Below are 15,013 nucleotides of genomic sequence, written 5' to 3' on the forward strand. Positions count from 1 at the left end.
TGAATGTACAGAAAGTTATTTGCCTTCAAAAAGGTTTGAAATTTACAAATTTTAGACCTCTTGGGGCACCGGGACTTAGAGGGTTAAGTGTGTTTTGGGGTACTGTAGGACCATTTTGGACCTGTAGGGAAATATGGTCATTGCCGGGATAATTTGGTAGTTTTGGGTATGTTTGGAATTCCCTAAATCCATGGATTATCTTTGATACAAATAAATGGGCCCTAATCACTTTGGGGACAGTTGTAGTGAATAGGTGGCCCTAATTGTCCCTGCCCCATTTTATGAGTCCCCCAACACATCTAAAAAGGTAAATTTTCCCTTACCCTAATCTGCTTTGTTAAATACCTACGGCGTCCGAGTTCAATCAATCAATCAATCGATGTTTACTTATATAGCCCGAAATCACAAGTGTCTTAAAGGGCTGCACAAGCCACAACGACATCCTCGGTTAAAATGATGACAGAGGTCTTTAATTTTCATCATAGGTACACTTCAACTGTGAGAGACAGAATGTGGGAAAAAAAATCCAGGAATTCACATTGCATGAATTTTAAAGAATTTATTTGTAAATTATGGTGGGAAATAAGTATTTCGTTAAACATTCAAAGCTCTCACTGATTGAAGGAGGTTTTGGCTCAAAATCTCACGATACATGGCCCCATTCATTCTTTCCTTAACACGGATCAATCGTCCTGTCCCCTTAGCAGAAAAACAGCCCCAAAGAGTGATGTTTCCACCCCCATGCTTCACAGTAGGTGTGGTGTTCTTGGGATGCAACTCAGTATTCTTCTTCCTCCAAACACGACGAGTTGAGTTTATACCAAAATGGATACATGGATGATACAGCAGAGGATTGGGAGAATGTCATGTGGTCAGATGAAACCAAAATAGAACTTTTTGGTATAAACTCAACTCGTCGTGTTTGGAGGAAGAAGAATATTGAGTTGCATCCCAAGAACACCATACCTACTGTGAAGCATGGGGGTGGAAACATCATGTTTTGGGGCTGTTTTTCTGCTAAGGGGACAGGACGATTGATCCGTGTTAAGGAAAGAATGAATAATGCCATTTATCGTGAGATTTTGAGGCAAAACCTCCTTCCATCATTGAGAGCTTTGAATGGTTGAGCAAATACTTATTTTCCACCATAATTTACAAATAAATTCTTTGAAATTCCTACAATGTGAATTCCTGGATTTTTTTTTCACATTCTGTGTCTCACAGTTGAAGTGTACCTATGATGAAAATTACAGACCTCTGTCATCATTTTAAGTGGGAAAACTTGCACAATCGGTGGCTGACTAAATACTTTTTTGCCCCACTGTAAGGGCAAAGAAAAACTCACAACCCAGTGAGATAAGAATGACTATGAGAAACCTTGGAGAGGACCGCAGATCTGGGTGACCCTCCGTCCTCTAGGGGAGACCGAATGCAATGGACATCGAGTGGGTCTAGCATAATATTGGGAAAGTCCAGTCCGTAGTGGATCCAACATAATAGTGAGAGTCCAGTCCATAGTGGGGCCAGCAGGAGACCATCCCAAGCGGAGACGGGTCAGCGGCGCAGCGAAGTCCCCAAATGAGTTCACCCCAGTTAGGCCCTGGAGGTGTCCGGGAAGGTCTTTAATATAAATGGGGTTGCCCAAAAGATCCGCAATGCACCCGATGAAGCCTGCCCTCAGCTCCTGGACACTTAGGGTGTATTCTGGACCTTTTTGGAGCACCCGGAACAATAGGGGGGAGTCCATTTTGGGGTATTTTGTGACCTTGGGACAATGTGGGCTCCTTTGGGACCTTTAATGTTAAAATAGGACCCATCAATTTTTAAATCAACTGTTGAAAAAAAATGGATTTAGCACATGGCCCTGCGATGAGCTGGCGACTTGTCCAGGGTGTACCCCGCCTTCCGCCCGATTGTAGCTGAGATAGGCGCCAGCGCCCCCCGCGACCCCGAAAGGGAATAAGCGGTAGAAAATGGATGGATGGACATTATCGCACATATTTGTGCAACAGTTGCTTAAAATTATTTGCTGAAATGATAACATTTTTTGTAAAATTCTAAAAACATCTCTTATGACAGGTGCTCTAATAATATTATTTATAAAGGAACACAAGTACAAGAACACAAGTAATTTTGCGTCTCTTTGAAACGTAACATTGGTGTTTTTCGTAATGTCACATCACAAGTTTGGCGTCTTTGTCGGTCATTTTTATGAAACTTCTGAGTTTCAACTAAGAATGCAGATTTTACTTCTGTACAAATGTACCGACCGAACATGGACTTGTTTCAAAATGATCAGATTTTACAAATGTTTCACGTCATACGAAAAAAGATTGTTTTCCTCAGCTGTCCAGGATGTGTGACCGACCGACGCTGTTGTCTCAACTGTGAGTCAAGTTTATTTACTGGGAATCTTAAAGGAATAAAGGACAGAAAAACAAAGGTGTGATCACCATTGTATGAAAAGATGATCGTGTTTTGCTTCGTTGGCCGTGATTGCTTCTTGGATTCATGATGCTGGCCTTTCCGTAGTTAACGGAAAGAATGGAAGTTGTGCAGCATCAGCCTGGATTTTACCAACCCCATTTCCATATGAGTTGGGAAATTGTGTTAGATGTAAATATAAACGGAATACAATTATTTGCAAATCATTTTCAACCCATATTCAGTTGAATATGCTACAAAGACAACATATTTGATGTTCAAACTTTTTTTGCAAATAATCATTAACTTTAGAATTTGATACCAGCAACACGTGACAAAGAAGTTGGGAAAGGTGGCAATAAATACTGAAAAAGTTGAGGAATGCTCATCAAACACTTATTTGGAACATCCCACAGGTGTGCAGGCTAATTGGGAGCAGGTGGGTGCCATGATTGGGTATAAAAACAGCTTCCCTAAAAATGCGCTGTCTTTCACAAGAAAGGATGGGGCGAGGTACACCCCTTTGTCCACAACTGCTTGAGCAAATAGTCAAACAGTTTAAGAACAACGTTTCTCAAAGTGCAATTGCAAGAAATTTAGAGATTTCAACATCTATGGTCCATAATATCATCAAAAGGTTCAAGGAATCTGGGGAAATCACTCCACGTTAAAGGCATGGCCAGAAACCAACATTGAATGACCGTGACCTTCGATCCCTCAGCACTGTATCAAAAACCAACATCAATCTCTAAAGGATATCACCACATGGGCTCAGGAACACTTCAGAAAACCACTGTCACTAAATACAGTTTGTCGCTACATCTGTAAGTGCAAGTTAAAGCTCTACTATGCAAAGCGAAAGCCATTTATCAACAACATTCAGAAATTCCGCCGGCTTCTCTGGGCCCAAGATCATCTAAGATGGACTGACGCAAATTGGAAAAGTGTTCTGTGGTCTGACGAGTCCACATTTAAATTTGTTTTTGGAACCATTTGACATTGTGTCATCCGGACCAAAGGGGAAGCGAACCATCCAGACTGTTATCGACGCAAAGTTCAAAAGCCAGCATCTGTGATGGTATGGGGGTGCATTAGTGCCCAAGGCATGGGTAACTTACACATCTGTGAAGGCACCATTAATGCTGAAAGGTACATACAGGTTTTGGAACAACATGTGCTGCCATCTAAGCACGGTCCTTTTCATGGACGCCCCTGCTTATTTCAGCAAGACAATGCCAAGCCATATTCAGCACGTGTTACAACAGCGTGGCTTCATAAAAAAAGAGTGCGGGTACTTTCCTGGCCCGCCTGCAGTCCAGACCTGTCTCCCATGGAAAATGTGTGGCGCATTATGAAGCTTAAAATACGACAGTTGAGACCCTGGACTGTTGAACAACTGAAGCTCTACATAAAACAAGAATGGGAAAGAATTCCACTTTCGAAACTTCAACAATTAGTTTCCTCAGTTCCCAAACATTTATTGAGTGTTGTTAAAAGAAAAGGTGATGTAACACAGTGGTGAACATGCCCTTTCCCAACTACTTTGGCATGTGCTGCAGCCATGAAGTTCTAAGTTAATTATTTGCAAAAAAAAACCCATCAAATATCTTGTCTTTGTAGTGCATTCAATTGAATATGGGTTGAAAATGATTTGCAAATCATTGTATTCCGTTTATATTTACATCTAACACAATTTCCCAACTCATATGGAAACGGGGTTTGTATGTTATACATCTTTATCAACTGGAACTTTTCCTGATGAAATGAAAATTGGTAAAGTTATTCCAATTCATAAAAATGGTGATAAACATATGGTCTCAAATTATAGACCTGTGTCTCTGCTACCTCAATTTGCAAAAGTTCTTGAGAAATTATTTGTACATAGACTTGATAAGTTCATTGATTAGTTACTGAATTATGCTAAAAATATGGTTTGATATTAATAAGTTATCATTAAATGATAATTATTTTTTTTATGGTGTTTAGTGGTGCAAGGACAAATTATGAAGCAAAATTAAATCTAGTCAAAATTTAGTATCTGAACTAAATTCTAGGGAATAATAATTGGTCATAAATTATGTTGGAAACCGCATATTAAATATGTAAGAGGAAAAATATCCAAATCCATTGCTTTTTTTAAATAAAGTAAGACATGCTGAATAAGAAATGCCTGCATATGTTGTATTATTATTGTATTTTTCCATATTTAACATATTGTGTTGAAGTTTGGGGAAATATTTATAGAAAAAACCTAGACCCAATAATGAAACTGCAAAAACATACCAATCCATTATTTATAAGTTCTAATGTGTTAAAATTTTCAGATATTGTGTTTTTTTTAAAAAAAAAGGAAATTATATTTCGAGTAAAGAACAACAGCCTTCCAGTTTGTATTCTTAGGTTATTTCAATTAAGAGGAGAAAACTATAATTTACGAGAGATAAGGGAATAAGCGGTAGTAAATGGATGGATGGATTGATTTTTGAAATAGGTAAAGCAAGAACGAATATAAAATACAAATGTATTTCAGTTTCAGGAGTTAAATGGCGGAACAAGCTCAGTGATGAGTTGAAGACATGTAGTTCTTTGTTAAGGTTTAAGAAAACATTGAAAGGTGAAATAAATGAAAATTATAAAATATAGCAACAATTACTTTCATCACATTGATTTTTTTTTATGTTGATGTTCCATCCATCCATCCATCTTCAACTGCTAAACCGGAATCGGGTCGCAGGGACAACAGCTCCAGCAGAAACACCCAGACTTCCCTTTCCAGAGCAAAATTTTCAAATTCCTCCTGGGGGGATCCCGAAGCTTTCCCAGGCCAGAGAGGAGATGTAATCCCCCCATCTGGTCCTTGGTCTGCCGCGGGGTCGCCTCCCGGTGGGACGTGCAATGAGGACCTACCTAGGGAGACGCTCGTGAGGCATCCGCACGAGATGCCCGAACCACCTAAGCTGGCTCCTTTCCAAGCGAAGAAGCAGCGGCTCTACTCCGAGTCTCTCTCGGGTGACTGAACTTCCCACCCTATCTCTAAGGGAGATGCCAGCCACCCTTCTGAGGAAACTCATTTTGGCCGCTTGTACCCGCGATTTTACTCTTTCGGTCATGATCCACATTTCATGACCGTAGGAATGTAGATAGCTCGGTAGACCGAGAGCTGAGCCAGAAGGCTCAGCTCTCGTTTCGTCACAACAGTGCGGCAGAGAGACTGCAATTCTGTCCCAGCTGGTCCAATTCTCCGGCGGATTTCCTTCACCATCTTTGGTGAACAAGACCCCGTGATACTTAAACTCCTCCACCTGGGACAGAGTCTCGTTCTCTGCCTGGGCTGTACAAACCATCGGTTTCCTGCTGAGAACCCTGGCCTCAGATTTGAAGATGCTGATCCTCATTCCAGTCGCTGAACACTCGGCTGCGAACCGATCCAGTGAGAGTTGAAGGCCATAAACCGAAGGTGCCATCAGGACCACATCATCTGCAAAAAGCAGTGACGCAACCTTTACCCCCCTCGAGACGTATACCCTCTCCGCCATGGTCACGACTCTGCCTAGAAATCCTGTCCATGAAAGTCACAAACAGGATAGGTGACAGAGCACAGCCCTGGCAGAGACCAACCCCCACTGGAAACGGATCCGACTTACATCTCGCTTTTGTTGTACAGAGATTGGATGGCCCTCAGCAGGGTTCCCCTCACCCCGTACTCCCTCAGCACATCCCACAAGACCTCCCGGGGGACACGGCCATACGCCTTCTCCAAATCCACAAAGCCCATGCAGACTGGATAGGCATACTCCCAGGCCTTCTCCAGGAATCCCGCAAGAGTAAAGAACTGGTCAGTTGTTCCGCGACCAGGACGGAATCCACATTGCTCCTCTTGAATCTGAGGTTTGATTATCGGCCGGACCCTCCTTTCCAGTACCTTGGCGTAAATTTTCCCAGGGAGGCTGAGTACTGTGATACCCCTGTAATTAGCAAACACCCTCTGGTCCCCCTTTTTGAAAAGGGGAACCACCACTCCAGTCTGCCACTCCCTCGGCACTGTCCCAGACTTCCACGCAATGTTGAAAAGCCGTATCAACCAATCGGACCAGAAATGGATCCAGCAGGAAGCGCATGGTGCCAGCGTCCTTGCTGGCAGTGTTCTGATTCCTTAATGACAGTATTCCGTTTCCTCAATGGCAGTGTTTTGTTTCCTTAAAGGAAGTGTTTTGATTTCTTACTGACAGGGTTCTGGTTCTATTCTGGTTCCTTAATGGTATCTGCAGTGTTTTGGTTCCTTATTGGCAATGTTCTTGTAATCATTTTCCGCACACCCATATGTCTAACAAGAATCATTTCCAAGACCATGTAACACATACTCTTTGCTCCCTCAACATTCAGGTTAATGTTTAACACAGACAGACTTGCGTCGGTCCGGGCAAGCCCTGTTAATGCTTGGGCGGTGACAGGCATGCAGATAAGTTCTTGCAGATCCGAGAGAGCACAGAGAGCCGTTGGACGTTCAAGACCGCGGCCAAGATGCCAAAGATCGCCTCGTCTAAGGGTTTTGCCGCCGCGTTTGTCGTTCTGGCGCTGTCTGTCATTGGCGGCATCGTCACTATGATCATTATGTACAAGACTGAGATCTCAACCATGAACCCCACACCTCGTCCGACCTATCCGTCCACGACCCTGGCACCGCCGCCTGAAATGCGTCTGCCAACGAGTCTGGTCCCGGAAAACTACAACATCTTTCTAAAAATGGATCTCTACTCCCAAATCGTGGAAGAGGTGAATGTCACGACTCCCAACCAAACCCTGCTGTTCTCCGGTACCTCCTTGGTACGCTTCCTTTGTGTGGAGAAGACCAAGAGCATCTTCGTTCATAGTCTGGACCTGCTGATCTCTGACGCTGTGGTAAAGAACGAAGGCGAGAACAAAGAGATCAGGATTCTGAGCATGAAGCATCACCAAGACCAAAGTGACTTCCTGGAGTTTGAGTTGAATGAAGCGCTGGAGGAAGGAAGGACCTACAGCTTGTTTGTGTCCTTCAGTGGAAACATGTCAGACGAGCTCCACGGACTTTATGTCGGCACCTACGATGAACGTCATGCACGCTCTCAAAGTCCAACACACAGGTGAGTCTGTATTGTTTATCACTCCAATCCTCATATTCTAGTTATTGATAAACGTAGTTTATTTAGTTGAGTTTATTATTTCTTCGGGCAATGGTCGACAAAATAAACAAACAGTTTTACGTAAACAAATTCATAAACAGTTTAGGTTGACGAACACTTATTGCGCCTAGACCTATAAACAAAGTCAAGTACAAGTTGAGCTTCCAAAAAAATATTACATTTCCTTTTCACAAAATATTACAAATACACATTTTACACAACATAAATACTGTTCAATTATATATACAGTAAAGGCATGTGAAATATCCTTGTACCAATGATATACTATATACAAACTATTATACTTCCATTATATTTATATCCCACATTTAGTTTTTAATTAACATTGATCGTAGTATTAACGACTGTGTTGATTCAACAGTGATACATTTTTTCAAGACCATCCATCCATCCACCTGCTTCCGCTTATCAGAGGTCGGGTCGCGGGGGCAGCACCCCCAGACTTCCCTCTCCCCAGCCACTTAGTTCAGCTTTTCCCGGGGAATTCCGAGGCGTTCCCAGGCCAGCCGGGAGACACAGTCTTCCCAACGTGTCCTGGGTCTTCCCCATGGCCTCCTACCGGTCGGACGTGCCCGAAACACCTCTCTAGGGAGGCATTTGGGTGGCATCCTGACCAGATGCCGGAACCACCTCATCTGGCTCCTTTCGATGTGTAGGAGCAGCGGCTTTACTTTGAGATGCTCCCGGGTGGCAGAGCTTCTCACCCTATCTCTAAGGGAGATAGGAAACTCATTTCGGCCGCTTGTACCCGCGATCTTGTCCTTTCGGTCATAACCCAAAGCTCATGACCATAGGTGAGGATGGGAACGTAGATCGACCGGTAAATTGAGAGCTTGGCCTTCCGGCTCAGCTCCTTCTTCACCACAACGAATCGATACAGCGTCTGCATTGGTGAAGACGCCGCACCGATTCCACTGTCAATCTCACGATCCACTCTTCCCTCACTCGTGAATTAGACTCCGGGGTACTTGAACTCCTCCACTTGGGGCAGGGTCTCCTCCCAAACCCGGAGATAGCATTCCACCCTTTCCCGGGCGAGAACCATGGACTCGGACTTGGAGGTGCTGATTGTCATCCCGGTCGCTTCACACTCGGCTGCGAACCGACCCAGTGAGAGCTGAAGATCCCGGCCAGATGAAGCCATCAGGACCAAGTCATCTGCAAAATGCAGAGACCTAATCCTGCAGACAGTCAACGCCTTGAGTGCCCCTTGAAATTCTGTCCATAAAAGTTATGATTTTTCCAAGACATTGGTCTTAAAGTTTTTTTTTAAATATGTGAATGGAACTGGAACATTTTAAGGAATCATCCAAGCTGTTCCGCGGATGAACCCCCACCCCTGACAGAAACACATCGACTTTTTAAGCTCGTTCTTATGTTTGCTTTCTGAAAGACAACGGAACCTCCGAGGTCATAGGAACTAGGTTTGAATCTCTCCTGTAGACTCCCAGGCAGCATGTGGTTATGAACTTTGTACGTCACAAGAACAGTGTTGAGGTCAACAAGATGGTGCAGTTTTAATATTTTTAATTTACTAAACAGAGCATTGGTATGGTCATGATCATCCGTATAATTTACAATTCTAACGGCTTTCCTTTGAAGTAAGACCATAGGATTGATCTTTGATTTGTAATTGTCGCCCCAGATTTCAACACAATAATCAAGATATGGGCGTAGGAATAAATTATATAACATGTTAAAGCCTTTTGATTTACAGAGTTTTAATTTTTATGTAACATAACAATGATTTTTGCCATCTGTGTCCGTAGTATATGTTTGTACAGTTTCCAATTTAATTTATCATCTACAAACCCCGTTTCCATATGAGTTGGGAAATTGTGTTAGATGCAAATCCTTTTCAACCCATATTCAGTTGAATATGCTACAAAGACAACATATTTGATGTTCAAACTCATAAAGATTTTTTTGTTGTTGTTGAAAATAATCATTAACTTTAGAATTTGATACCAGCAACACGTGACAAAAAAGTTGGGAAAGGTGGCAATAAATACTGATAAAGTTGAGGAATGCTCATCAAACACTTATTTGGAACATCCCACAGGTGTGCAGGCGAATTGGGAACAGGTGGGTGCCATGATTGGGTATAAAAACAGCTCCCCAAAAAATGCTCAGTCTTTCACAAGAAAGGATGGGGCGAGGTACACCCCTTTGTCCACAACTGTGTGAGCAAATAGTCAAACAGTTTAAGAACAACGTTTCTCAAAGTGCAATTGCAAGAAATTTAGGGATTTCAACATCTACGGTCCATAATATCATCAAAAGGTTCAGAGAATCTGGAGAAATCACTCCACGTAAGCGGCATGGCCGGAAACCAACATTGAATGACCGTGACCTTCGATCCCTCAGCACTGTATAAAAAACCGACATCAATCTCTAAAGGATTTCACCACATGGGCTCAGGAACACTTCAGAAAACCACTGCCACCAAATACAGTTTGTCGCTACATCTGTAAGTGCAAGTTAAAGCTCTACAATGCAAAGCGAAAGCCATTTATCAACAACATCCAGAAACGCCGCCTGCTTCTCTGGGCCCGAGATCATCTAAGATGGACTGATGCAAAGTGGAAAAGTGTTCTGTGGTCTGACGAGTCCACATTTCAAATAGTTTTTGGAAATATTCGACATTGTGTCATCCGTACCAAAGGGGAAGCGAACCATGCAGACTGTTATCGATGCAAAGTTCAAAAGCCAGCATCTGTGATGGTATGGGGGTATATTAGTGCCCAAGGCAAGGGTAACTTACACATCTGTGATGGCACCATTAATGCTGAAAGGTACATACAGGTTTGGGAACAACATATGCTGCCATCTAAGCGCCGTCTTTTTCATGGACGCCCCTGCTTATTTCAGCAAGACAATGCCAAGCCACGTGTTACAACAGCATGGCTTCGTAAAAAAAAAGTGCATGTACTTTCCTGGCCTGCCTGCAGTCCAGACCTGTCTTCCATGGAAAATGTGTGGCGCATTATGAAGCGTAAAATACGACAGCGGTGACCCCGGACTGTTGAACGAATGAAGCTCTACATAAAACAAGAATGGGAAAGAATTCCACTTTCAAAGCTTCAACAATTAGTTTCCTCAGTTCCCAAACATTTGTTGAGTGTTGTTAAAAAAAAAAGGTGATGTAACACAGTGGTGAACATGCCCTTTCCCAACTACTTTGGCACGTTTAGCAGCCATGAAATTCTAAGTTAATTAATATTTGCAAAAAAATTAATAAAGTTTGAGTTTGAACTTCAAATATCTTGTCTTTGTAGTGCATTCAACTGAATATGGGTTGAAAAGGATTTGCAAATCATTGTATTCTGTTTATATTTACATCTAACACAATTTCCCAACTCATATGGAAACGAGGTTTGTACATTGTTCATATGCTTATACTGCTCTCTGCCACCAAGATAACTTTTCAACCAAACTGATTTTATATTTTTACGAATTAATTTCAGTCAGGCGGTAGCAATACTGCCCTTGTCCTGTAAGCTTCTTGGACCGTTAAAACGATAAGTAGGAGTATGAAATTTCAAAACATGTTATTTTTTTTGCAGATTTCTCGCCAGTACAAACCTGCAGCCGACGGCCGCCAGACGAGTGTTTCCTTGTTTTGATGAGCCTCAATTCAAAGCCGTCTTCGACGTCACCATCATTCACAGAAGAAAGATGACAGCGCTTGGAAACGCGGAATCGTCCGGTAAATCAATTTAATGTCAATAACATTTGGAATGTGACCTCTATGAAGCTGCCGGCCTCCATTCTCTTCATATTGGATAGGATAGAACGGACTTTATTCGTCCCGCAATGCAAATTTTGTTGGCTTGTGCCGTAAAAAAATGCTGTTTGTGCTGTCAAAATTTTAAGTAATTCTACAATATATCCAAAAATATCCAGAACCCCCCCCCCCCCCAAGCTCTTAAGTGCTCTTGACAATACCTACAGGACAGTCAAACTGTGACATAAAATTGTTCGAAATTGATCGAAACAACGTCAGTTTTACACAATAACTAAACAAACATAAATTATTGCGAAAATATCAAAATCCATCTAATTATTCTTGTATCAATTTGGCGGTATTGATGCGTATTTCTGGTCAGAAGGGCGACACGGATCAAAAGAGACGTTGGAGACGCTTTACGGAACCAAAGGTTGTTTTGTTACAAGCGAGTGTCATTATACAGGACTGCAGTTCCTGGAGGAGCTCAGGTCAAAAATGAAGGACTCCTAACTTGGAGAAGCCAAACCATCAGTTTTATATTCCTCTTTCTTGTGTGTGTGTGTGTGTGTGTGCTAAGTCAGGAGAGTACACCCTGACCATAAAAGGAGATGTGTTTGAAAAACAACTGCTTTAAGTCATAACTTAAATGTTGGCATTGAGCGAGACATGTAGTCTTTTCTCAAGGATAGTGCTATCACTGTTGCATTCCGAAGTCCCAATTAGGCCCTTTTTCCTACGAGAAGTGATCCAATTCTCTTGTGAATATCAAACTAAGTGGCCTTATCTTATTAAAATCCATCTAATTATTCTTGTATCAATTTGGCGGTATTGATGCGTATTTCTGGTCAGAAAGGCGACACGGATCAAAAGAGACGCTGGAGACGCTTTACGGAACCAAAAGTTGTTTTGTTACAAGTGAGTGTCATTATACAGGACTGCAGTTCCTGGAGGAGCTCAGGTCAAAAATGAAGAACTCCTAACTTGGAGAAGCCAAACCATCAGTTTTATAATCCTCCTTCTTGTGTGCGTGTGAGTGTGTGTGTGTGTGTGTGTGTGTGTGTGTGTGTGTGTGTGCTAAGTCAGGAGAGTACACCCTGACCATAAAAGGAGATGTTTGTAAGTGTTTGAAAAACAACTGCTTTAAGTCATAACTTAAATGTTGGCATTGAGCTAGGCATGTAGTCTTTTCTCAAGGTTAGTGCTATCATTGTTGCATTCCGAAGTCCCAATTAGGCTCTCTTTCCTACGAGAAGTGATCCAATCCTCCTGCGAATATCAAACTAAGTGGCTTTATCTTATTAAAATCCATCTAATTATTCTTGTATCGATTTGGCGGTATTGATGCGTATTTCTGGTCAGAAGGGCGACACGGATCAAAAGAGACGTTGGCGACGCTTTACGGAACCAAAAGTTGTTTTGTTACAAGCGAGTGTCATTATATAGGACTGCAGTTCCTGGAGGAGCTCAGGTCCAAAATGAAGGACTCCTAACTTGGAGAAGCCAAACCATCAGTATTATATTCCTTTTTCTTGTGTGTGTGTGTGTGTGTGTGTGTGTGTGTGTGTGTGTGTGTGTGTGTGTGTGTGTGTGTGTGTGTGTGTGTGTGTGTGTGTGTGTGTGTGTGTGTGTGTGTGTGTGTGCTAAGTCGGGAGAGTACACCCTGACCATAAAAGGAGATGTTTGTAAGTGTTTGAAAAACAACTGCTTTAAACCATAACTTAAATGTTGGCATTGAGCTTGACATGTAGTCTTTTCTCAAGGATAGTGCTATCATTGTTGCATTCCGAAGTCCTAATTAGGCCCTCTATCCCACGAGAAGTGATCCAATTCTCTTGCGAATATCAAACTAAGTGGCCTTATCTTATTAAAATCCATCTAATTATTCTTGTATCGATTTGGCGGTATTGATGCGTTTTTCTGGTCAGAAGGGCGACACGGATCAAAAGAGACGTTGGCGACGCTTTACGGAACCAAAAGTTGTTTTGTTACAAGCGAGTGTCATTATACAGGACTGCAGTTCCTGGAGGAGCTCAGGTCCAAAATGAAGGACTCCTAACTTGGAGAAGTCAAACCATCAGTATTATATTCCTTTTTCTTGTGTGTGTGTGTGTGTGTGTGTGTGTGTGTGTGTGTGTGTGTGTGTGCGTGCGTGCGTGCGTGTGTGTGCGTGCGCGTGCGTGCGTGTGTGTGTGTGTGTGCTAAGTCGGGAGAGTACACCCTGACCATAAAAGGAGATGTTTGTAAGTGTTTGAAAAACAACTGCTTTGAACCATAACTTAAATGTTGGCATTGAGCTTGACATGTAGTCTTTTCTCAAGGATAGTGCTATCATTGTTGCATTCCGAAGTCCCAATTAGGCCCTCTATCCCACGAGAAGTGATCCAATTCTCTTGCGAATATCAAACTAAGTGGCCTTATCTTATTAAAATCCATCTAATTATTCTTGTATCGATTTGGCGGTATTGATGCGTTTTTCTGGTCAGAAGGGCGACACGGATCAAAAGAGACGTTGGAGACGCTTTACGGAACCAAAAGTTGTTTTGTTACAAGCGAGTGTCATTATACAGGATTGCAGTTCCTGGAGGAGCTCAGGTCAAAAATGAAGGACTCCTAACTTGGAGAAGCCAAACCATCAGTTTTATATTCCTCCTTCTTGTGTGTGTGTGTGTGTGCTAAGTCAGGAGAGTACACTCTGACAACAAAAAGTGATGTTTGTAAGTGTTTGAAAAACAACTGCTTTAAGTCATAACTTAAATGTTGGCATTGAGCTAGACATGTAGTCTTTTCTCAAGGATAGTGCTATCATTGTTGCATTCCGATGTCCCAATTAGGCCCTCTTTCCTACGAGAAGTGATCCAATCCTCCTGCGAATATCAAACTAAGTGGCCTTATCTTATTAAAATCCATCTAATTATTCTTGTATCAATTTGGCGGTATTGATGCGTATTTCTGGTCAGAAAGGCGACACGGATCAAAAGAGACGTTGGCGACGCTTTACGGAACCAAAAGTTGTTTTGTTACAAGCGAGTGTCATTATAGAGGACTGCAGTTCCTGGAGGAGCTCAGGTAAAAAATGAAGGACTCCTAACTTGGAGAAGCCAAACCATCAGTTTTATATTCCTCCTTCTTGTCTGTGTGTGTGTGTGTGTGTGTGTGTGTGTGTGTGTGTGTGTGTGTGTGTGTGTGTGTGTGTGTGTGTGTGTGTGTGTGTGTGTGTGTGTGTGTGTGTGTGTGTGTGTGTGCTAAGTCAGGAGAGTACACTCTGACCATAAAAGGAGATGTTTGTAAGTGTTTGAAAAACAACTGCTTTAAATCATAACTTAAATGTTGGCATTGAGCTAGACACGTAGTCTTTTCTCAAGGATAGTGCTATCACTGTTGCATTCCGAAGTCCCAATTAGGTCCTCTATCCTACGAGAAGTGATCCAATTCTCTTGCAAATATCAAACTAAGTGGCCTTATATTATTATGTGCTCAAACTGAAATACCACTGTTTACTTAAACTTGGTGGTTTGCTTTCTCCAAGATGAATTTGAACATTCACCATATGCAATTTATGGATTAACCCACCATTCTCTTACGTGTTGTGTTGACTGTGACATTGCTGACACACGTACAGTTGTTGATATATTATCCTCTGCTGTAACGTGCTTCCATCTACAATTCTTAAACTTTACTG

At 42.2% G+C, this 15,013-nt stretch overlaps 1 protein-coding gene across 1 annotated transcript in view; it reads left to right on the forward strand.

Moving 5' to 3' along the window:
- The first annotated feature begins 6,688 nt into the window (after positions 1–6,688).
- LOC133568166 (aminopeptidase N-like) overlaps positions 6,689–15,013 on the forward strand; it is a 68,979-nt gene continuing 60,654 nt past the window's right edge. The window contains exons 1-2 of the mRNA XM_061919906.1: positions 6,689–7,544; positions 11,171–11,313. Of these exons, the coding sequence (XP_061775890.1) occupies positions 6,946–7,544; positions 11,171–11,313 (742 nt within the window). The 5' untranslated portion in view covers positions 6,689–6,945. The remainder of the gene's footprint in view (positions 7,545–11,170; positions 11,314–15,013) is intronic.

This window comes from Nerophis ophidion, linkage group LG14, assembly GCF_033978795.1.
Source record: "Nerophis ophidion isolate RoL-2023_Sa linkage group LG14, RoL_Noph_v1.0, whole genome shotgun sequence".
Lineage (NCBI taxonomy): Eukaryota > Metazoa > Chordata > Actinopteri > Syngnathiformes > Syngnathidae > Nerophis > Nerophis ophidion.